Source organism: Microcebus murinus, chromosome 24 (assembly GCF_040939455.1).
Source record: "Microcebus murinus isolate Inina chromosome 24, M.murinus_Inina_mat1.0, whole genome shotgun sequence".
In the NCBI taxonomy this organism is placed as follows: domain Eukaryota; kingdom Metazoa; phylum Chordata; class Mammalia; order Primates; family Cheirogaleidae; genus Microcebus; species Microcebus murinus.
The window spans coordinates 2,460,001-2,485,115 of NC_134127.1; the positions used below are offsets into that span (position 1 = coordinate 2,460,001).

General features: G+C 37.0%; 1 protein-coding gene across 4 annotated transcripts in view; it reads left to right on the forward strand.

The window, feature by feature from the left end:
* The window catches only part of ADAM2 (ADAM metallopeptidase domain 2), an 82,719-nt gene extending 58,943 nt beyond the window's left edge, over positions 1 to 23,776 (forward strand). For 2 of the 4 annotated variants that reach the window (XM_075997290.1, XM_075997291.1), the window contains 6 exons: positions 1,012 to 1,106; positions 16,369 to 16,446; positions 16,670 to 16,805; positions 21,357 to 21,516; positions 22,764 to 22,827; positions 23,571 to 23,776. In XM_075997290.1, the coding sequence (XP_075853405.1) occupies positions 1,012 to 1,106; positions 16,369 to 16,446; positions 16,670 to 16,805; positions 21,357 to 21,516; positions 22,764 to 22,797 (503 nt within the window). In that variant the 3' untranslated portion in view covers positions 22,798 to 22,827; positions 23,571 to 23,776. Of the gene's footprint in view, positions 1 to 922; positions 1,107 to 16,368; positions 16,447 to 16,669; positions 16,806 to 21,356; positions 21,517 to 22,763; positions 22,828 to 23,570 lie in introns of all 4 variants that reach the window. The other 2 variants (XM_020282741.2, XM_075997289.1) reach the window with 2 other exon arrangements.
* The last annotated feature ends 1,339 nt before the right edge of the window (positions 23,777 to 25,115 follow it).

Consider the following 25,115-nt stretch of genomic DNA (forward strand, 5'->3'; position numbering starts at 1 on the left):
CCTTCACACCCAACTGAGAGAAACTGTTCTGCAGTGGAACTTGCTGGGCACTGCTCTGCTGACAGGAAGGCGCTGAGATTTGAGAGGGGATGGGATCCCACTCAGGGGAAGCCCACAAGCCTCCGCCTCCGCCCACCTGGTTTTATAGCAGCTTTTCATGAAGAAATTCTTCTCAATTTTATTGTTTGCTTTTGATTAATATTCACAGCCCTGGAATAGTTGTTTTTGACAAATTGGCCTGGTTTTATACTTGTTTTGAAGAGAGCTGATTTGCCTATACCTGCTCTCTCTCTCTCTCTCTCTTAGAGCTTCCTTACTTAGATTTATCTACACAATTTTACTTTGGTGTGTGAGTTACCACAAAATCCAGCACTAATCCATGAAAAACACCCCCGCCTACTAGGAATGGATTTTTCCTGTGGTTCACAGCACTATCATTATGATATATCTTAGTGGTTTATTTTCATGTTTATTGCATTAAATGTTTCTCTAGTGCAGGTTTCAGAATTTTGTCAGTTTTGGAGCCATATATTAAGTTAAAAGGGAAACCCAGTAAAACTGGTAATAAGATAAATTTATTATTATTTTTTTTTTAGGATAGAATAAGCTTGGATTTGATCTTGTTTAATGACCAAAGAAAATGAAGGAATCACACACAAAAAAGTAATCAGGCTAACTAGGAAATAAGAACTAGTCCATAATTATTAAAATATTCGATTGTTATTAATAATTCAGGCAAGGCCCTCAAATTTCTTGGTGTTTCGGAATTAATTGCTGACACTCTTTTGCAAACCTTGAATACTTTATTTTTTTTTATTTATCTATTTTTGAATGCTTTATTTAAATCTGTTTGTTGTAGAAAGCATATTCTAATATTTCTCTAAATTAGAATTAATCATTTTTATTTATGGATCAATTATAGAGATCTGCAGTGTGGAAAACTAATATGTAGATATGACTCTACAGAAATATTTAGAGAGAAAACGACCACTATAATTTATGTCACCATAGATGATGACCGTTGCATCGCCCTGGAATATCCACACGATGATGCGCAGAGTGCGATCATGTGGGTAAAAGACGGAACTGTTTGTGCTGCAAATAAAGTAAGTGGTTTTTGTCCCCACATAACTTCCTAATATTTCATACTATGTTCTTCTATTTTTTTCTTTTTTCTATGCCATACATTTGCATTAAAAAGCAAAATAGACATTGGTATTATATTTGTTATTTTAGAAATACTTATTTTTATGTATCTTGAGTATTTCCTCACATTCTTTTTTTTTAATTTTTTTTTTTATTTTTTATTTTGGCGTATTATTGGGGTACAAGTGTTAAGGTTACGTATATTGCCCATGCCCCCCTCCCCGCCTCATACTATGTTCTTAAATGATACATGCTTGATATTTTCACTCAGAATTAAGTATACATTCAATAGAGAAAAATTGAAAATAAGAACAAACTTTAAAAGAACAAAATATAACCTGTAATTGAAATTTCATTGCCTATCTAGTACTTTTCTCATGGAACTTATGTGTATTCGCTGAATAGAGATTCACACTGTTCACTAACTGTACTTATATTATTTGTTTTCATTTTTAAATATTAAGGGGGCACAAATACTTTTGTTACCTGGCTAGTGTCAGAGCTATAAGCGTGTCCATCACCTGAATAGTGTTCATTGTACCCTTTAGATAGGTTTTTGTCCCTCCTCCTCTCCCTCCATCCGTCTGCTTGATTTCCAATGATTTTTACTTCCCTCTGTGCACGTGTGCCCCTTGGTTAGTTCCAGTTTAATAGAGAGTATACGTGGTGTTTGTTATTCAATTCTTGAGATACTTTGCTTAAGATAATGGTCTCCAACTGCTTCAAAATTGTGGCAAAGGCATTAATTCATCCTTTTTATGGCCAAGTAGTACTCCATGGTGTATATGTACTACATTTTATTAGTCTACTCATGAATTGACGGGCATTTGGATTGATTCCAGATCTTTGCAATTGTAAATTGTGACGCAATAAACATTTGAGTGCAGGTGTCTTTTTGATAAGATGACTTCTTTTCCTTGGATATGTTCCCCAGTAAGGGGATTGCTGCATCCAATGGTAGGTCTACTTTCAGTTCTTTGAGGACTCTTCATACTGTTTTCCATAGAGGGCGTCCTAATTTGCAGTCCCACCAACAACATATAAGGTTCCTTTCCTCTGAATCCATACCAACATCTATTGTTTGGGGTTTTTTCAATAAAAGCCATTTTAACAGGGGTAAGGTGATATCTTCTTGTGGTTTTAATTTGCATTTCCCTGATGATTAGGACATTGAGCATTTTTTATATGTTTGTTGGCCATTTCCATCTTCTTTTGGAAAACTTCTATTCATTTCTTTTGCCCACTTTTTCATGGAGTTGCTTATTGTTTGTTTGTTTTTTTCTTGCTAATTTATTTAAATTCCTTGTAGATTCTGTATATTAGCCCTTTATCAGATATATAGTTTGTGAATATTTTCTCCCATTCTGTAGGTTGTCTGTTTGCTCTGTTTATTACTTTCTTAGTTGTGCAGAAGCTTTTTAATTTCATCAATCCTCATTTCTTATTTTTGTTGCTGCTATAATTGCCATTGGGGTCTTAGTCATAAATTCTTTGCCTAGGCTGATATCTAGAAGAGATTTCCCTATGTTTTCTTCTAGAGCTCTATGGTTTCATGCCTTACATTTAAGGCTTATATTCATCTTGAATTAATTTTTGTGAGTGGTGAGAGATATGGGTCCTGTTTCATTCTTCTGCATGTGGCTATCCAGTTTCCCCAGCACCATCTATTGAATAGGGTTTCTTTTCCCTAGTGTGTATTGCTGTGTGCTTTGTCAAAGATCAGTTTTTTTTATGTAAATGGTTTTATATCTAGGATCCCTGTTCTGTTCCATTGGTCTATGTCTCCATTTTTTTGCCAATACCATGCTGTTTGGGTTACTATAGACTTGTAGTGTACTTTCAGTTCTCATAAAGTGACACTTCCTGATTTGTTCTTTTTGCTTAAGATTGCTTTGGCTATTCAGGCTCTATTCTGGTTTCAAATGAAACATATAATTATTCTACATCTGTGAAGCATGATGTTGGTATTTTGATGAGGATTGCATTGATTTTGTAAATCACTTTGGACAATACAGACATGTTAACAATGTTGATTCTACCAATCCATGAGCATGATGTGTTTTTCTATTGGTTGTGTCCTTTGTGATTTCTTTCCTCAGTGTTTCATAATTCTCCTTATAGAGATCTTTCACGTCCTTTGTAAAGTATATTTCTAGGTATTTTATTTTCTTTGTAGCTATTGGAAATGGTATCGAGCTTTTCATTTGACTCTCAGCTTGACTGTTATTTGTGTGTAGAAATGCCACTGATTTGTGTCCATTATGTGTCCGTCCTGAGACTGTACTGAATTTATTTATCAATTCCAGGAGTCTGTTAGTGAAGTCTTTGGAGTTTTCTAGATATAAGATCATATCATCAGTGAAAAGAGATAGTTTAACCTCCTGTTTCTTGATTTGGATGCCATTTATTTTTTTTCTCTTGCCTGATTGCTCTGGCTAGGACGTCCAGAACTATGTTGAATAGAAGTGGTGACAGTGGGCACCCTTGTCTTGTTCCAGTTCTGAAGGGGAATGCTTTCAACTTTTCCTCATTCAGTATGATGTTGGCCTTGGGATTGTCATATATGGTTTTTATAATTGTGAGATACATTCTTTCTATACCTAGTTTGTTCAAGGTATTTATTGTGAAAAGATGCTGGATTTTGTCAAATACTTTTTCTGCATCTATTGAGATAATTATATGGTTTTTGTCTTTGCTTCTTTTTAAGTGGTCAATGATATTTTTGGATTTACATATGTTGAAACTATCCTTGCATCCCTGGGATGCAGCCCACTTGCTCATGGTGGATTCTTTTTTAAATGTGTTTATTTGGTTTACTAGTATCTTATTGAGGATTTTTGCATCCATATTCATAAGGCATATTGATCTGTAGTTTTTTTGTTGTTGTTGTGTCCTTTCCTGGCTTTGGTATCAAGGTGATCCCAGCTTTATAGAATGAGTTATTGAGGATATTATCCTTTTAGATATTATGGAATAACAGGTGCCAAATCTTTGTAGGTCTGGTAGAATTCAGCTGTGAATCCATCTGGTCCAGGGATTTTTTTTTTTTTTTGGATGACTTTTTATTACTGCTTCAATCTCCCTGCTTGTTATCAGTCTGTTCTGAAGTTCTGTTTCTTCTTGCTTGAGTCTTGGAAGGTTGTGTGTTTCCAGGAATTTGTCCATTTCTTCTTCATTTTCTAGTTTGTGTAGAGATTTTTATAGTGTTTATATGATATTTTGTATTTCTTCGTATCAGTTGTAATATCTCTTTTTCATTTTTGATTGAACTTATTTGGGTCCTTTCTCTTCTGTTCCAGGTTAATCTAGCAAAAAGTCTTTCAATTTTTGTTTATCTTTTTCTAGAATCAACTTTGTGTTTCATTGATCTTTTGTATTGTTTTTGTTTGTCCTCCATTTAGTTTAGTTCTTCTCTGACATTACTTATTTTTTTTCTTCTGCTGGCTTTGGGTTTGGTTTGCTCTTCCTTTTCTAGTTCCTTGAGGTGTGTAATTATATTGTTAATTTGTGATCCTTCTTTTTGATGTAGGCATTTAAGGCTATGAATTTTCCCCTTAGTACTGTTTTTGCTCAATCCCATAGATTTTGATAGCTTGTATCTCATTTGTCATTCAGTTCAAGGAATCTTTTGATTTCCATCACTCATAAGGATGTATTTGTAGCATATATTTGGTAAGGACCTTTGGCTTTGCTTGTGGGTGCTTTGTTGGGGGTCTAGGTTACTGATGGATGTCTTGGTTATAGATATTATTAGTGTGGTGGTTTTCTCACTTGCTAGTTATTTGTAGGCTATGGCAGTGGTATGCTATGTGTGTGGTCAGATTCCCTATCTCTTGTTGATGGGGGAAGATGGAGGTCTTTGAAATCCTTTCTCTTTTCCCAGCCCTGTGGTCTTCTTAACAGCATGAATCGTATTGGGATATCCAATTTAATCTATGAGGCAGTTGGTGGTGCTTCTGGGTAAGAGCCAGCCACACCCTGTGTGATTGAGTCAGTAAATGTTCTAAAAGGCTGTACAAATTGACATCCCTGCCAGGAGATGGTGCTTGCTAGAAAGAACCAGTTATATTTTTGTTTTGGAGACCCATGACGAGCCCCTCTAGCCCCTCAGGGGAAGCACTTTAATGCCACCAGCAGAGCCCTGGTGCTCCCAGGGGTGCTCCCAGAGCTGGCAGAGGCCTGGAGCTCCCAGGACACTCCTTATTCTCCATGACAACAGAGGTGGGTGTGGGATTGAGGCTGGGCAGGGCTGGGTTGGGTGAGCCTGCCTTCAGCTCCACAAAATCTGGTAAAGTAGTTGTCTCTGCAGGAGTCAAAGGTTCACTCCTAGGCCACCAGCGAGGGGCTGAGGTGGCCCCATCCAGCCAGAAAGTCTGCTTGTGGGGGAGGGGCCATCTCAGATTCACAATGTGGTGATCAGGAGAGGTTTCTCTCTTCTCCTTCTTGCCCTACTCCATGGTCTCCCTCTGGCACCTGCCAGGAGGCAGAAGCTCAAACTAGCTGAGCTCCCCCATGATGGTGCTGCAGGCTGGGAGGTTCCCTGTCCAGAATCCTGCCCTGAGCTGACAGCTTGTCCTTCCTGTGGGGGCGGGGGGGGGGGGGAGCTCCACAAGTGCTCTGTGGCTGGGACCTGCACTGAACTCTATTTAGAGTTCTGCCCATTCAGGCTACCTTTTGTCCTGAGATTAGTTCACAAATCTCCCCTCCATGCCCCAGAGCAACATAAGCAAGTCCTGGGGGTACAGAATATTGCCTGTGGGCCTGTCCCCAGGTCCCTGAAGATTAATCCCTAACCGTGCCTGGGAGAGAATCGTGCTGGGCAGTGCTCAGGCAGGATGCTCGGGTAGGTTTGATGTCCCTCTGCTTTAGGGTGTGCCCTGCTCTGATGGAGTCACCGGGCAAGCAGCACCTGGGAGGGCCAGCAAGCAGGGAGCTCATAGACCAAGAAATCCTTGGTCTGCTGCAAGTCTTTGAGAGGCAAGGTGTGAGCCCTACTCTCTGTGGAAGCCTCAGTGTGGTGGGCACACCAACAGAAGGGAAACAGTCACTTCTCAGAGTCGTGGCTTAATTGTCCTTCTCAGGGACAGTGTGTGGAGGAAGGGGAGAGGGAGGAAAAGAGTTTGAATGGAGGAGAGCCGGCACGCTGGTTGCCTCTGTCCCTCTCTCCAGAGGGCAGCCTACCCAGAATGTCTAGGCTCTGGGGTCATGCAGATCCCCCATGACCAACCAGCCCCTGTGGCTCCCACAGTTTGGGCTGGAGTTGGCAAACGTTTCTGTGGAAATGAGCAAAACCAAAACTGAGGGGTTGAAGCCCCCTGCGGAGGGCAAAGGTGTATGGTGGGTGAAGAAGCAATATGTCGCCTACCGTGTGTGCTCGGGTCTGTGGTGACAGGAAGCCACCCCAAGGGGGCTGCCAGCTTGGCGCTTTGTCCTTAAGAAGCTCCCAGTTCACTGCTGGCAGTAGCTCCTGGGCTTGGGAGGGTGGAAAGGATCTCCAGCAGTTTGGGAGCCTGCTGACTGCCGAGGATGCGAGGGAGGGAGAGAAAAACCAGACATCTTTATGCTGGGCTCCAAGCCTCTCGGGCTGATTTCTGCCAATATCTTGCTCCTTCTTGTTCTTCTCACCTTCTTCCAGTGGAATTTCTGGTAGGTTGTGGCACTTTCTCCTTGGAATTACACATGATCCGTGCTTTGTTTTGTTTTTCTTTTTTATCTAAAACTTCTCGTTCTTTCTGAGATGATTTGGCAGCTGATGTCTCTGATCAGACATCTTGAAAAAAGCCTTGTTTTGTATCCTGTATTTTATTAAATTATCTCACATTACATAGAGAGTACTTCTAATGCAATAAATTATCTTTTGATATAATTTTAAAAAAAATATATGTTAAAATAATGTATGCCCATTTACTGATGAAAGAATAAAAAATTCACAGAGTAAAGTGAAAATCAATCCAGGTCACATTTCTGAGATATAATTACTCTTTCTATTTTTATGAACCTTTCATTAACTGTTTATGTGTATATTAATACATATATACAAAGATGTAGAATATTTATCTAACTGTATATTTTTATGAAAACATTCCATTCTCTTATCTTACCTTTCCTATTATGTCATTCAATATGGTACCTAAGCATATGTGTCAACATTTTTGCCTTCTAGATTTTTCTATTATATGGAATATGCAATACTTATATGCATACACATATATACACAGGAAAGATCAAGCTCAAGTTAGTCTCAGGTCCAAATATAAAGACTCTCTGGTCCAATAAGTAACAGAATATAGTAAACCACTCATTGAAGAAAAGAAGGACAGGCAAAATATAGTTGACTTGAAAGCATAAGATATATATTTTTTATTTATTATTATTTTTTTATATCACCATATTATGTGTGTACAAATGTTAAGGTTACATATATTGCCCATGCCCCCCTCCCCGCTCCCACCCACCTGACACCCGATAAATGTTATTCTGATCTGTTAATACCAATTTGCTGGTGAGTACATGTGGTGCTTGTTTTTCCATTCTTGAGATACATCACTTAGTAGAATGGGTTCCAGGAGAGCATACGATATTTTTGTGAATTAAGAGTAAATTGAGGGCTGGGCGCGGTGGCTCACGCCTTAATCCTAGCACTCTGGGAGGCTGAGGCCGGCGGATGGCTCAAGGTCAGGAGTTCGAAACCAGCCTGAGCAAGAGTGAGACCGTGTCCCTACTGAAACTAGAAAGAAATTAATTGGCCAACTAAAAATATAGAGAAAAAAATTAGCCGAGCATGGTGGTGCATGCCTGTAATCCCAGCTACTCAGGAATCTGAGGCAGAAGGATTGCTTGAGCCCAGGAGTTTGAGGTTGCTGTTAGCTAGGCTGATGACACGACAACAGAGTGAGACTCCATCTCAACAACAACAACAAAAAGAGTAAGTTAAAAACTATGTTTTGGTTTTAACCAAGTATAAATGAAATCTACTAATTTTTTCACAGCTTAATTGTATATCATTATGAATATATACATATTTAAATAATATTCTTTTTATTTGATAATTAAGGAACCATTTGCCATACAAATTGTAGCTCTGCTACAACCTAACTTTACTAATATTCGCTTAGAAAATTAGAAAGCACACACAAAAAAATTAGAAACACAAAAGTTGTCACCACGTATTCTCACACAAGAACTCAGTCATTTTTAAAACTTTGTGATGTATTCACTTCTATGAAATTTGGTTTGAAAAATATTTACCAAATCAGTGCCCAAGACTGTCTTTAATTTTTATCTCTATATTATTTCTAAACAGTCTAACATAGGCTATATGAGATAAGAATTTCACAGGAAGCAAGAACCACCATGAGTGGCTTACAGAGTTTATGGTTTCTTTTATTCCACAATATAAAATAATTTTGGAGGTTGTTCATCCAGGGAAGTTATGGGGCTCCACTGTGTCATCAATGATCCAGACTCAGTCCAGTTTCCAGCTACAGATCTTATATCATGAGCCTCTTCTTTCAAGATGGTTGACTGGCACTCCGGCTATGTTCACATTTCAAGTGGATGATTGGAAAGAGCTAAGGAAACAAAGGATACCTGCCACCTTCTTTCACCACAGTTAGTGAGCAGGTTGATCTGGCAGTCACTACTCTGCCACAGTGTTCATGACAAAGGTGATGCCCCATCAAGGAGATATCTATCTCAGCAACTTTAAAACATGCTACTGGTCCTCATTAAAAAATAATGCATAATGATGCTAGAGAAGTTTTTGATCCCCAGTAGGAAGATAGATGGGCTGGGTAGAGATCTTGGAGAGGTGTCACCCAAGTGGTGACCACAAAAGTTTGTATTCATATATATCATATATTTGTAAATAATGATCAAATTAGCTGCACATGGAGTGATTAATTTTTAGGTGTTCTGCAAACTAGAGTGTCATTGTTTTTGAAATACCTCATATATAAAGGTTCCATTGGATTCGAATGAATGCATCATAAGAAATTTCAAAATTCCTTTTGTCAATAAAGACAAAGCAAAAGATACTGGGTCCATCTATATATTGTTTCAATTCTCAGATATTAGTGGTTAAGTGTACAAAAACCAGTTTTAAATGTCATCGCCTACTTTTACATAGTTATTCCTAGAAGGAATCTAACAGAGGATTTGCAAAGATTTGTATTTCAAAGTCTTGATCTGGAAATTGAAATTGAAATCATAAGCATAAAATACAATGTGAAAATGTTTTGTCCACTGAAGTAAGCACAAACAGCTGTTAAAATATTTGAAAATTACCAGGGTAGGAAAAACAAATGCATGACTCTGAGGGAGCAACCGAAGAGGCATAACTGAAGGAGGGATGTGAAGGAAGCCAGAAAGCCCAACCAATTGTCATCATTTTCACTTTCTGACATTCCTACTCCATCAGGGGACACATGAAGAACATGACATCACCAGCAAAAAAACAAACGATGATGATAATTGTGGATACCTCAATACTTTGGTTTTTTTTTTTTTCTTTAGTAAGAAACTTAAAAGCTTAAGAATATGAAAAGATCTTTAAAATGTGGGCGAAATAATTTTATTTGCCTCTGAAAATTATCACCATGAATGGAAAAGAGGAACTGGTTTTAAGATGCTAAAACATAAACCATGTGCATGTTTATATAAAAGAATGAAACCCTGAAGATACACACAAACCAGTATATCACACTGCTGATGGAAATGAACAAGATTATTGAAAGTGACCTGGTTGGGTCCAAAACACCTCACCAATTTTGTTAAAGAGAACCCCAGCCACAATCATTTACCGGTCAAAGTGTACAGCATTTACCTCTGTCTTCTTTGAGGATACCCCTTTACTTATCATTTTGTAAATAATAATTATTTTATCATAAAATTCATATTATAAAGTTTATGTATTTTTTGTTTAAAATTTATTTAATTGTTTAACTTTAAATTTATTTAACTTTCTCTACTTTAATTTTTAATAATGGCTGTGTCCAGTGGCTAGCTTACAAAATTCCTGAAAATTTAGCAATTGGCTCTCACAAGCCAATTACAAGCTGGCTCCAGCACAGCTGGAGGGGCTTCTTTTTTATTTTATAAAAGTGTTTTTATTAAGAAATATAAATTCCATAGTATGAATAGTTTCATATTACAAAATAGTTTTTATTATATATGTACTTCAAATGTTATTTCTGTCTGCATTGACTTGATTTATCATGTGTTTTATTCACAGTGAATCCCTTTATTTTTTATTTTTTTATCATACCTATTTAAGGCATACAATATGCTCTTGTGATATGCATGTACATAGTAAAGTGATTACTACATTTCATCAAATTAACCTGTCCTCCACCTTCCACAGTTACCTTTTGTATCTATGTGTGTGTGGTTAAGAGAAACTGAAATACACTCTCAGCAAACATCATTAACCATAGCCTATATGCTGCACATTATATCTCTGGACTTACTAATCCAAGATAGCTATGTAGGTATGCCTAGCACTAATTCTCCACATTTCCCCCCCCTCCCCGCCCCTGGTAGCTACTGTTCTAGTTTCCGTTTCTATGCATTCAGCTTTTGTTTTTCAGCTTCCACACATAAGTGAGGTCATGCCGTGGTCTTCCTTCTGTGTCACCATTATTTCACTTAGCATGATGTCCTCCAGATGCATCCATGCACTTCACACGGCAGTAGCCCCTCCTTTTTTAGTGCTGAATAAATATTTCATTTGACAGATAGGTAGATGGATAACTACAGTTTCATTTTCCATTCATCTGTTCGTGCACACTTAGGTTGTTTCCACATCTCGATATCGTGGATAATGCTGCAATGGACATGAAAGTGCAGATATTTCTACAAGGTCCCGATTTCTTTTCCCTTGGGTATAAACTCAGTGGAGGGATCGCTGGGTCATGCGGTAGTGGTATTTTCAATTTTTTGAATGACCTCCATACTGTTTTCCATAATGGCTAGATCAATTTACATTCCCACCAACAGCGTTCCCTTTTCTACACATCCTTGCCAGTGCTTATCTCTTGTTGTTTTTATCATAACCATCCCCACGATCAAAAATAGGTGAGAGGTAATATCTCGTTTTGCACTGCACTGCTTGCTGGTGAGTGATATCAGGCACCTTTTCATATACCTGTGGGCCATTTGTATGTCTTCTTTGAGCAATGCCTATTCATGTCCTCTGCCCATTTATTAATCAGGTTTTATTTTTGCCATGGAGTTTTATGACTTGTTTATATATTTTGGATGTTACCCCCTTTTCAGATATGTGGTTTGCAAATATTTTCTCCCAGCCCACAGGCTGGCTTTTCCTTGCATTGGTGTTTCCTTTGCTGTACAGGAACTCTTTAGTTTGACATAGTACCACTTTCTTATTTTTGCTTTTGTTGCCTGTGCTTTCAGTGATATCGAAAAATTCATGGTGAGGCCAATACAGAGGAGCTTTCTCCCTTTGTTTTCTTCTAGGAGTTTTACAGTTTCAGTTCTTACGTTTAGGTCTTTAATCTATTTTGAGTTTATTTTTGTGTATGAAGTTTGAGTTTATTTTTGTGTCAAAGATAAAGGTCTAGTTTGATTCTTTTGCATGTGGATAGTTTTCCCAACACCATTTATTGAAGCCACTGTCCTTTCCTGATTCTGTCCTCTTGGTGGCCTCGCCCAAAATTAGTTGACCATACATATTTGGGTTTATATATGGGCTCTCTGTTCTGCTAATCCCTTTATTGTGTGGATTAAATAAATGTCCTGTTTTATCCTAATCATGGGGAAAATGAATGCATTCAGACTATGTTTTTATCATATACTACATAAATCAATACTCTATTTTTTAACATATCCTTGGCTGATGTGGATAACAATATGTACTAGTCTCATAACACGAGTTTGGTCATTTTACCTATTATCCTAGCCTGTAAAGCACTGAATATGATATATGGACTATTTTTGTTGTTGTAAATATACACAATTTAAAATTTATTACTTTAATCATTTTTAAGTGTATAGTTCAGGGACATTAATACCTTCACATTATTGTGCAACCATCACCACTCTCCATCTCTAGAAACTTTGCATTATCACAAACTGAAACTCTCTATCCATTAAAAAAAATAACTCCCAATGATCCTTTCTCACGCCTCTGCTAACCACTATTATACCTTCCATGATTTTTTATTAATTTTCTCTGAATTTATTCATAAGTAGAACCACAGAAGATCTGTCGTTTTGATTCTGGCTTCTTTCACTTAGCATAGTGTTTTCAGGGTTTGTTGAAAACAGAGCATTTGAAAAAAAACTGACACCTTGCCTGGTATTTGTAGGCTGCCTCTGCTCTGGGGAAGTTCTTTAGTAATTTCTTGGATATTCCCTGAGTCTTGGAGTCAGCTTGCAAAGAAAGCTTAGGGTCTTCTCAGGTCCTTTCTGATCATGCATCTTTCTGGGTTTGTGTATGGCTTTTTTTTTTTATTCCCTAAATACTGGTTAATTTGTTTATTTTTTATTTATTTATTTTTTATTTTGGCATATTATGGGGGTACAGATTTTAAGGTTTCAATAAATGCCCTTTCCCCCCTCCCCCCACAAGTCTGAGCTTCCAGCATGACTGTCCCCCAGATGGTGCACATCTCACTCATTATGTATGTATATACCTGCCCCCCTCTCCCCTGCTCAATACCCTATTACTGTAGTACCTATGTGTCCCCTTAGGTGCTGCTCAGTTAATAACAGTTTGCTGGCGAGTATATGTGGTGCTTGTTTTTCCATTCTTGGGATACTTCACTTAGTAGTATGGGTTCCAGCTCTAACCAGGAAAATATAAGATGTGCTATATCACCGTTGTTTCTTAGAGCTGAATAGTACTCCATGGTATACATATACCACATTTTATTAATCCATTCTTGGATTGATGGGCACTTGGGCTGTTTCCACAGCCTTGCAATTATGAATTGTGCTGCTATAAACATTCGAGTGCAGGTGTCTTTTTTGTAGAGTGTCATTGGATCTTTTGGGTAGATGCCTAGCAATGGGATTGCTGGATCAAATGGTAGATTCACTTTAAGGTATCTCCATATTGCTTTCCACAGAGGTTGAACTAGTTTGCAGTCCCACCAGCAGTGTAGGAGTGTTCCTCTCTCTCTGCATCCATGCCAGCGTTTGTTATTTGGAGACTCTTTGATAAAGGCCATTCTCACTGGAGTTAAGTGATATCTCATTGTGGTTTTGATTTGCATTTCCCTGATGATTAGAGATGTTGAGCATTTTTTCATATGTCTGTTGGCCATTCTTCTGTCTTCTTTAGAAAAGTTTCTGTTCAAGTCCTTTGCCCACTTTTTAATAGGGTTATTTGATTTTTTCTTGCTGATTTTTGTGAGTTCTAAGTATATTCTAGTTATCAGCCCCTTATCAGGTGGGTAGAATGCAAAATTTTCTCCCATTCTGTAGGCTGTCTGTTTATTTTCATGACTGTTTCTTTGGCTGTGCAGAAGCTTTTTAGTTTCATCATGTCTCATTTATTTATTTTTGTTGCTGCTGTGATTGCCTTTGGGGACTTCTTCATAAACTCTTTGCCTAGGCCGATGTCAAAGAGTAGATAGCTATATGAGGATGGTTTTATATCAGGATTCTCCGATCTGTTCCACTGGTCAATATTCCTATTTTTGTACCAATACCAGATTACCTAAGTATCCATCAATACATGAGTGGATTAATAAAATGTAGTATAGGTGTACCATGGAGTACTACTCAGCCATTAAAAAAAAATGGTGAACCTCTTGTATTATCCTGAATGGAGCTGGAGCCCATTCTTCTAAGTGATGTATCACAAGAATGGAAAAACAAGCACCACATGTACTCACCATTAAATTGGTATTAATCAGTCACCACTAATGTGCACATATGGGAAATAACATTCATAGGGTGTTGGGTAGGTGGCAGGGAAGGCAGGGATGGGTAAACTCACACCTAATGGGTATGGTGCATGATGTCTGCGGGTTGGGCAAGCTTGTAGCTCCAGCTTGGGTGGGGCAAAGGCAATATATTTAGCCAAAGTATTTGTACCACTGTAATATTCTGAAATTAAAAAAAAAATAGTTTGGTGAAGAACCATTGCCTTTTCTAAATATAATATTACACTTATGTGGTAATAAATAACCTGAATGGCTTTGTAGTTAACTTATTATTTTGGATGGCATAGCATTTTTCCCTACCCTTCCTGCAAGATGCAACTGAAATAAGAACTCTGCCCTAGGAATGTTAAAACAAAACAAAACAGAAACTCCATTGCAGTAAAAGGATGCCAGTAATACCAAGAACTCCTTCTCAACTTCTGTCTTCTATGGTCCAAATACTTTATTTAATGATTCTGATACTTAGGTTTATCTTTTCTTCTGAACAATAGCTCTGCAAATTATGTATCTGATTTCTCTGCCTAAGTTTTTTTTTTTTTTTTTTTTTTTTTTTTTTTTTTTTTTTGAGACAGAGTCTCGCTTGTTGCCCAGGCTAGAGTGAGTGCCATGGCATCAGCCTAGCTCACAGCAACCTCAAACTCCTGGGCTCAAGCGATCCTCCTGCCTCAGCCTCCCGAGTAGCTGGGACTACAGGCATGAGCCACCATGCCCGGCTAATTTTATATATATATATTAGTTGGCCAATTAATTTCTTTCTATTTATAGTAGAGACGGGGTCTCGCTCTTGCTCAGGCTGGTTTTGAACTCCTGACCTCGAGCAATCCGCCCGCCTCAGCCTCCCAGAGTGCTAGGATTACAGGCGTGAGCCACCGCGCCCGGCTTCTGCCTAAGTTTTAAGTAGGTGTCAAGGCATCATTCTAACAGCAGATACATTTCTAGCTGTAGCAGTACTATTCTACATCCAGAGCTAGAACTTTTAAACTACTACTATAGCCACCCAAAATAATCTGGCCCTCTATTTACTACTAGACTATTTTCTACTAAATCTTAAACAGAAGTATGTGTTGCCATAATTATCTGACACAATTAATAATGTAACTTTTCCATACTCAGTAATATTAGCAAAACTATGTGGGCAGATTAACTCTTTGACTTTAAAAATTACATTATGTTCTTATATTTTAAGAGGAAAAAAAAAAATCCAAAGAAATATTGCCAGGCCAGCGAAGTGAATTCAATGGCTGAGGTGAGGTACCTTCATTACCCAATTCGGACCACTCTTCCCCGTCCTTTTTTTTTTTTTTTTTTGAAGAAAAAGGTCCTCAGTGCTGGAAGTTGCTCCCACTAAGAGTCACAAGCATCATCAGGATAAGTGTACCAACTGCTGTTGGGAGTGGTGTGCGGTGGAAAGTTACATGAAACTTCAGAACTGGAACAACCATTGGGCAAGAAAACTATGAGAATGTTAATGCCAGAAACCCCTGAACATGACCATTTGGTACCTGGTGACATTAGGCCAGTTGTTCTCAAATGTTGGACAGCCTAAGAATCACGTGGTATGGGGGCTGCACACTTAAGCAGATTCCCCGCCACCCCAGTCTTCTTGAAAAAAGATTGGGGATTCTAAAGGAAAGGTGAGTTTTATTGAGCCTCACTCTTGAGAATTAAGAAACAGAATTTGAGCCGGGTGTGCGCCTGTCATCCTAGCACTCTGGGAGGCCGAGGCGGCCAGATCGTTTGAGCTCAGGAGTTCAAGACCAGCGTGAGCAAGAGCAAGACCCTGTCTCTACTAAAAATAGAAAGAAATTAGGTGGACAATAAAAATATGTATAAAAAAAATTAGCCGGGCATGGTGGCGCATGCCTGTAGTCCCAGCTACTCATGAGGCTGAGGCAGGAGGATGGCTTGAGCCCAGGAGTTTGAGGTTGCTGTGAGCTAGGCTGATGCCACGGTGCTCTAGCCCAGGCAACAAAGTGAGACTCTGTTTCAAACAAACAAACAAACAAACAAACACCCAAAGAAATATTGCCAAATATTGCCAAAATATTGTTTTACTTATTTCATATCTGTCTTTCCTCTCCCAGGGTAATAACCAGAGAAGTAGCTATTATTGTTTTCTTTACTCCCAGATGATCAGAGTCTCACCTAATGCTGGAAACATAGTAGCACTATAAATTAATCATTCATTGTTATACAGTGATATTTATTGTTACACGAATACCTTGTGCATTGGTATAGTATGGAATGCTTTTAACCAAATGGCAAACCCAGATGGCCTATTGGTTAACTTATTTCGGCTTATCCTTTTTAGGTTTGCAACAATAAGGTTTGTGTGGATTCTTCATTCTTGGATTATGACTGCACTGCACAAAAATGCAGCAATCATGGTGTAAGTACCAGTACTGAGAGGTGAGAATAAAAATCACTGAGACTAATGCCACAAAAGCTAATGCACTGCTACACACACACACACACACACACACACACACACACACACACACACCACATAGGAAAAACAGCTTTGTGTGATCTACATAACATTTTATAATTCTACTTGTACACATATAATTCTAGCTGCTTATCTTATAAGGCCATGTTTCTGCTGCTTTCAGGTATGCAATAACAAAAAGAACTGTCACTGTAATGCTGGATTCTTACCTCCAAACTGCCAAACGGAAGACGCTTCATGGCCTGGTGGGAGTGTTGACAGTGGCAATTATCCACCTGCAGCAGCACCCTCTGTCCGTGGTAAATATTAATAGCAAATACAAAAAATATAATTCAAACATAATTCAAATTTATTAGATTTAATAAATAATATGATAGCTACCAATTTATAGCTAGATTGTTTTGGACATTTGGAGATCAAATCATAAACCACACATGGATATTTGTTTTACTTTCAGAAAGTAATATATTATAGCATATGTAACATTATAAATTAGATACATCAGTCAGAACCCAGGCATAAAAACAGAAATAACTTTGGTCTTTCAAACAGAAAGAATTCAATATAAGGCATCTGGTTACACTTAATAGCAAATATGAAAAGCCAATCAGAGAATGATGTGGCAACCAAGATATTAGCAATAACAGGAAATTACTACCACTGTTTAGGACTAGAGGGACAGCAAAAAGAGGTGGTATTACTAAAACCAGAATCTGGGCTGTCTAGCATGACATATAACTAAGGGCTGTGTGGCAGGATTTGGACCACAGAGTGAGCCAAAGGGATAAAGAATACAGCCACTGTTGGAGAAGCTGCAAAGGAAGGACCACACCATACCAAACACCGTAGCTATTTCACTCGCCTGACCCTCCAAATTATACCCAGTGAATCCCATCGACTGAACTTAATCAGAAGACAGCAGGTCAAGGTGCTTGGGAAATGCATTCCTACAATATTGTGCAATGCAAAGGAAAGGATTTTAGAGATGGATTTTAGAGAAAGCCAGCAGTTAGCCAGCCATTGCAATAATGTCTAAGACCAGGAGATTCCCTTTATATAACAACTTACATTTACAGATAATTAGAGCCATTTTTTTTTCCAGATTTTGAGTCAGGAATGAAATACATTCATTCCAGAGTTTGAAAATATTATTTTAATGCCAGATAGTAGTCGATTAGTAAGTTTAAAACATCATAATAAATTTAATGTGTTTTCAAGCTATTACCTTTGTAGTAGTGACAATTAGATTATCTCCACATTGGCTGCAATTAACTGGTTCTGGTCAGGCACACACATGCCATTTCCATAACAAGCAGTGGCAACAACGGCTCCCTTTCCAGCATCCAGATTGGCCTGGGTGGTATGATTGATCAATAAAATGTGCACAACTGACATGCTAGGATTCCCGTGCTATTCCTGCAGATTCCGACTAGATGTTTTGGAATACTTATTCTTGGAACTCTTATTCCTAGAACACTCATTCTGTTGAAAATCATCTGCAATGTGTGAAATTTGACTGCATGGAGACACAGAAATACGACCACCCAACTAAGAACCCCCCCTCCCAAATGTATGACCAACAAAAGTGTGAGGAGAATTGAATGACTGTTTTAAGTTTCTAACCTTTGAGGTAGTTTCTCAAGCAGCAGCATTCAATAGAAGACATTTTAGTAGCCAGTGTTACGTGTTTCTATCACAAGAATCTAATCTTTGGAATTGGACAGTGTATGCAGGGCAGAAAGGCTTTCTGGAGACTGGGGAAGGCTGTTAGTACGTGCTGAAATTGTCTCGGGAAGACTGCCAGTGAGCAACTCAAGAACATTTTAAAGCATGGTTTTCAATGCTGGAAAAAGAGGAATGATTATTATGAGGCATTAAATCGTCTGGAGTCATTGCTGCCTTTGGTCACGTGTAAAATAGAACCCATGTTTCCCGTTGGTTAGAAGTAAGCAAATATAAAAAAGCATAGCTTTTAAAAAAATTAATAATGACAAAATATAAAAAAATTAAAAATTTTTAAAATTAATAATAAAAAAATTAAAAATTAATAATAAAATAAAAAAATAAAAATTAATAATAAAAATATTTAAAATATATAAAAAATAATACATTAATTTAAAATATTTTTTGGTTTATAAATCAGACTAATTCTCATTTCTGGTCTCTTCCTTAAAGTAAGATATGGCAAAAGGCCAGATTTGAGATTCTGAGCAATAAAATTTTATCTCAGATAAAATCAAACCTTTGACTGTAAATCCCTGACTTGAAATCTCAGAATAACTTTAAGTTGACTTCCCTTATAGCCCCCTTCATCTGTACTAAGTATTTCATAGAAATATCTCATAAAAACTTTCAAACGGTAAGTCTACTAAATTCAGTAGGTGGGCACACTAATAATAGCACAGGCTCAGACACTGCAGAAAGCTTGTGTGCAGTAAAGGGAATGCTAGCAAAGTGAACAGACAATCCACAGGAGGGGAGAGAATATTCACACGCCACCCACCTGGGAAGGGATTAATGGCCATTATATAAGGAGCTCAAACAACTCAGTAGGGGGAAAATAATCCAATTTTAAAGTGGCAAAAGATCTGAATAGACATTTCTCAAAAGAAGGCATACAAGCGGCCAATAGGGTATATGAAAAAAAAAAAATACTCCACATCATTACTCATCAGAGAAATCCAAATCAAAAGTACAATGAGATATCACCTCAACCCAGTTAAAATGGCTTTTATCCAAAAGACAGGTCATAACCAAGGCCGCCCAGGATATGGAGATTACATTCCCACTTCTGGTGGGAATGTCAGTTAGTACAACCACCACGGAGAACGTTATGGAGGCTCCTTGGACAACTGAAAATAGAGCTGCCATATGACCCAGCAATTCCACTGCTATAATTTATCCAACAGAAAGGAAGTCAGTATATCAACAAGATACCTGCACTCCCATGGTTATTGCAGCACTGTTCACAGTAGCCAAGATAAGGCATCAACATAAGTGTCCATCAACTTATGAAAGGATAAAGAAAATGTGATATATATATATATATATATATATATATATACATATAATGAAATATTATTCACCCATAAAAAATGAAATTCTGTTACTTGCAACAATATAGATGGAACAGAGGGCATTATGTTAAGTGAAATAAGCCAGGCACTGAAAGACAAATATCACATGTTCTCACTAAAAAATAAAATGAATTAATGGAGTAGAGAGTAGAATTATGGTTGGCAATGGTAGTGAAATGTGGGGGATAACGAAAGGGTGGTTGATGTGTACAAAAATATAGGTAGATAGAAGGGATAAGATCTAGTGTTTGGGAACAAAATATGGCAACTACAGTTAATAATTTATTGTATATTTTTAAATAACCAAAAGAGTGGAATTAGAATGTTCCTAACACAAAGAAATGATAAATACTTGAGGTGATGGATATCCCAATCACCCTGATTTCATCATTACACATTCTATGCTTATATGAAAATATCACATATACACCATAAATGCAAACAAATATGTAGCCAGAATAATTAAAAATAAAAATTAATACTATCTATAATACTCTCAAAATGTAAGATATTAGGAACAAATTTAATGAAAGATGTGCAGGATCTTTATATTGTAAACTAAAAAAAAGTGCAGATAGATGCTAGGCATCCAAATAAATATAGAAATATTTCATGTTCACTAATATTTCATGTTAATATTAGAAGTCTCATTATTACCAAGATATCAATTCTATATTATAACTATATAAATAATAATTAAATCTATAATTTAAATCTATAGGTTAAAAAATACAAGTCATAATAGCATAAACTTTTTAGAAATTAACACTTTGACTCTAAAATGCACACAAAAGTGCTTTGAAGAACCAAACAGCCCTGAAAAAGGTCAATGAAGAAAGATGACTCAGTCTATTTGCCTTATATTGATTAACTAGTTTTAAATATAGTATAGGGTATATAGTTACATGAATCAAAACAGCATAGCATTGATAAAGGATAGATACATAAATATATCAATAGAATGGAGCAGGGAGTTTAAAAATATGCTCATTAAAATTTGGTTAATCAATTTTTCAATAAATGTACAAAGATAGTTCAGTGGGGAAGGAAGGTCAATTGAAAACACTGTACTCACTATCAAATTGGTATTAACTGATCAACACACATGTGCACATATAGTAATAACATTCATCGGGTGTCGGGTAGATGGGGGGGAGGGGATGGATATGTACACACCTATGGGTGTAGTGCACACTGTCTGGGGGATGGACACGCTTGAAGCTCTGACTTGGGTGGGGCAAGGGCAATCTATGTAACCTAAACATTTGTACCCCTGTAATATGCTGAAATAAAAAAAAATTAAAAAACAAAAAACAGAAACATTATACTGATGCAACCAGATATTCACAAGACCAAACAGACATGAAAACACATATCAATGCATTAAGTGACAAGAAAATTCGGAACTAATAAAAATGTTATTGTTTGTACAGTATTTCTTACTAAAAATAAGAGTATTGAGGAAAAGCTTCATTCTTATATGGGGCACACTTTAATTCTTTTCATCTATATTGTCAGATAGTCTTGAAAAGAGACTATCAGGAATAGAAGTTTCTCAATACAACTGCAATAGGTAGGACTATTATCTCAGAGTTAGAAGAGTCTCTTTGGGCACTTATGCTGTCAGCTTGTCTACTCTCTATAAAAATATGTTAATTATAAAATTATTAAACCATTTAAAGATTCTATTCTAATATTCTTAGTAAAACATAGAAATATCTTCACTATGTTCTTGGTGACTGCTCTCAAAACACTGCTGTTTTTCTCTCCTAGAAGGACGCTACATAGAGAGCGGTTACCATCAAAAACCTACGCGATGGCCATTTTTCTTACTCATTCCTTTTTTCATTATTCTCTGTGTACTGATTGCCATGCTGGTAAAAGTTCGTTACCAAAGAAAAAAATGGAAAACTGAGGACTATGCAAGCGATGAGTATATTGATTTCATATTTAAGATTTATTACTTTTATAGTTTATTTGTGTAGCAAACTCAACAAATAGCATCATGGTAGATGTAACTATTAATAATCCAAATTTAAGTTTTGGCTTTATATGGGAATTTAGTAATCAATATACTAAATGATTAATATAATAAATAATGAACAGAATTTTGTAAAAGGCCAGCAATTTCAATCTTATAAGAACTTGGACTCCTTTAGGAGCAAAATTAAATGGAAAGAATTTCTAGTTAAATTCTAGTTAAATTTCTAGTTAAATTCTAGTTAAAGTTTATCTACCATCTTTTATTATTTGATTTTAATTATTAAATATGGATTAAACATTACTACCTTAATCTGTACGTATTTTTTTTTAAGTCCCATCTAGTGGAATTCTGTACGTATTTTAAGGAATTTTTATGATGTTTTAATAAAGGGTAATGGAAAAATCCAGGAAAGTAGTTTAGCCATAGATTGAGACACAGGCAGTCAGAGGTAGAGGAGATTAAAAAATCTAGATTATAGCCATGGCTAATCTACAGAAAAACTAAAGCCAATAGTTTTCATTATCAAATAGAAATATCTATAAATATGCTACAAGAACAAAAGTAAATATTAAAATTGGTTTACTTCTCTCCAGGTAAATTGCTATAAAATAATTTCTGCCTTTGATATTTATATCTGCCACCTCCTCATTTTGCTTAAAATGAATTAAATTTCATTAAAATACTTAAATTAATAAGACAATATAAATGAAAAGGGAATATAATTTATAGAAATGTTGTGAAAGGATGTGAAATTGATAAAATAATATGCAGCACATACAATAGTTGTAATTCAGTCAATAATTAAATATATTAAAGTAATTTTCTTATATTGGATAGCTGTTTTTGAAAAACCCAGACCAAATATCTTTGGGGAAAAAGTAGCTCATATAAATAATAGAAACAAGTAGGGCTAAAGATGAATGGCAAACAGATATTTAACCAATAATATTATGAATATAAAAATGATCGAGTTTACTCTCAGGTAAATATATATATGGTGCTTGTCCTCATATTTGGGGACGCAAAGATATGTGTTATTAATCTTAATGTTCTCAGTGGGAGGGTGGTCTCAAATAATGACTGTACCCAGACCTCAGGTAGGAATTCAAAAATGTTTCAATATGGATAGATAATATACAGGTTTGTAGATGTATCTTGAAGAAAACATAATTTTATTTTTATTTTTAAATCTATAGGCAACTTGAACATGAAGATGAGTCTAAAGAGTAGTCTGGACAACAGAGATTCCTTAATATCACAGTGAGTTTCAAATATTTTAAGAATGAGAGAAAGAATACAATGCATTAGATAAGTATAAATAATATAAATATATATTTAATAATGATAGTCATAAATCTGTATGTAATTAAAATGCCTTTCCATGTGTAGCTTGGCTGGGCACGGTGGCTCACGCCTGTAATCCTAGCTCTCTGGGAGGCCGAGGCGGGCGGGTTGCTCGAGGTCAGGAGTTCAAAACCAGCCTGAGAAAGAGCGAGACCCTGTCTCCACTATAAATAGAAAGAAATTAATTGGCCAACTAATATATATACAAAAAATTAGCCGGGCATGGTGGCGCATGCCTGTAGTCCCAGCTACTTGGGAGGCTGAGGCAGGAGGATCGCTTGAGCCCAGGAGTTTGAGGTTGCTGTGAGCTAGGCTGACGCCACGGCACTCACTCTAGCCTGGGCAACAAAGCGAGACTCTGTCTCAAAAAAAAAAAAAAAAAAAAAAATGGAGAATATTTTTTCAGAAGTGGTGAAGTTATAAGTGACATGGCAATTTTGTCATGTAAGTAATTTCTTGCAGTGTTATCTTTTTAATTATTTCCTCTAATCAGATTTAATTCTTTGGAATTTGTGCATTCAAAATGTTGGTTAAAAAAATATTGCATGATATAAGTCTACTGCATAGTGAAGTTACTTTTATGGTATTTGTTGAATTAGCCATCACTTTACCTTGCTAGATCAGAAAGGTGACTTTTTCTTGTTTATTCATTCTTCCAGAGTAATAATCTGCAATGGACAGAAAAAAAAGGAAATAAAAAAGAATATACATTACCTGATATCCTGGAACTCACACTTGCATATTGTGGTTTTCATCTGACCATACAAGATAGTTTACACACCAGTACATATATATTTATGTATATACAACACATATACACACATGTGTATATGTATATATGATTTCACAGATAATTTTAATAAATGAATATTAATGAATTTTATATTATGTATTTCTTGTTTTAAAGTTATCTCACACTATTTCTGCTGGTCTGTGGGGCAAGAGTAGTATTTGAGGCAGACCCGTGAGGAGATTAGCCAGGTCCCTAAGATAGGGGTGGCCACAGAGGATAAGGAAATTGATAGGCAACAGAGAGAAATAAAAAAATACTCAGAGACTAAGGTATAGTTTATAGTTTTATATGTATATATAAAGGTCAGATAAAACACAGCGGGAGGTTCCTAGGGGACTGGTGGATCTCCATAACTGCCAGCAATATGGTTAGATTCATACAGGTTTTTATAATCACAGACATCAACTACTAGTTGTCAGGGTAACATATTTGCATATCAGGGAATGCAGTTGCTAGGGGATACAGGTAGTGGGTTAGGATCAAAAGTCCTCTCAAGGGGCTTCTAATCTATGTGAACAAACAGGTACAAAGTCTTTCAGGGGCTAACTTCTAAAGAGGTAGTAGTTGTCGATTAACAAAGGTAAAACAAAAGAGGTATAGTGACTGTATATATCTTTGATTAGTTATGGTGGACTTAAAGGTAGACAGACAATAGAGAGCAGGAAGCCCATCTCTAATAAAACAGGTTGTTTATCACCGGGGCGCTTCTCTGGGCAAAGTGCACTCACTGTCTCTGGCTCCCATCCTGTGGGCCATATTTGCCTTGTCTTGTCTTTCAAGACACAGGGAAGCTCACAGATTTTGAGATACTGGGAAGCCTTCCTAGAAAACATCCCCACCGGAGATTTGAGAGCTCTCTAATTAGCAGCCTCTAATAAATGAACCACTGAGTCCACACATTCCTTCAGGGAAAAACCCTGTAAACTCCTGTTTCTGTCTTTTTTTTTTTTTTTGAGACAGAGTCTCGCTTTGTTGCCTAGGCTAGAGTGAGTGCCATGGCGTCAGCCTCGCTCACAGCAACCTCAAACTCCTGGCTCAAGCAATCCTCCTGCCTCAGCCTCCCAAGTAGCTGGGACTACAGGCATTTGCCACCATGCCCGGCTAATTTTTTGTATATATATTAGTTGGCCAATTAATTTCTTTCTATTTATAGTAGAGACGGGGTCTCGCTCTTGCTCAGGCTGGTTTTGAACTCCTGACCTCGAGCAATCCGCCCGCCTCGGCCTCCCAGAGAGCTAGGATTACAGGCGTGAGCCACCGCGCCCGGCCCCTGTTTCTGTCTTTAACATAGTAATATTGGGTTATACAATAGAATAATGATCTTATGAGTCATATTTCATTAATTCCTCAATCATATTTCCCCAACGCTAGTCATTAGTAGGCACTAATTCTGCTAGTAGGCAGAATACAA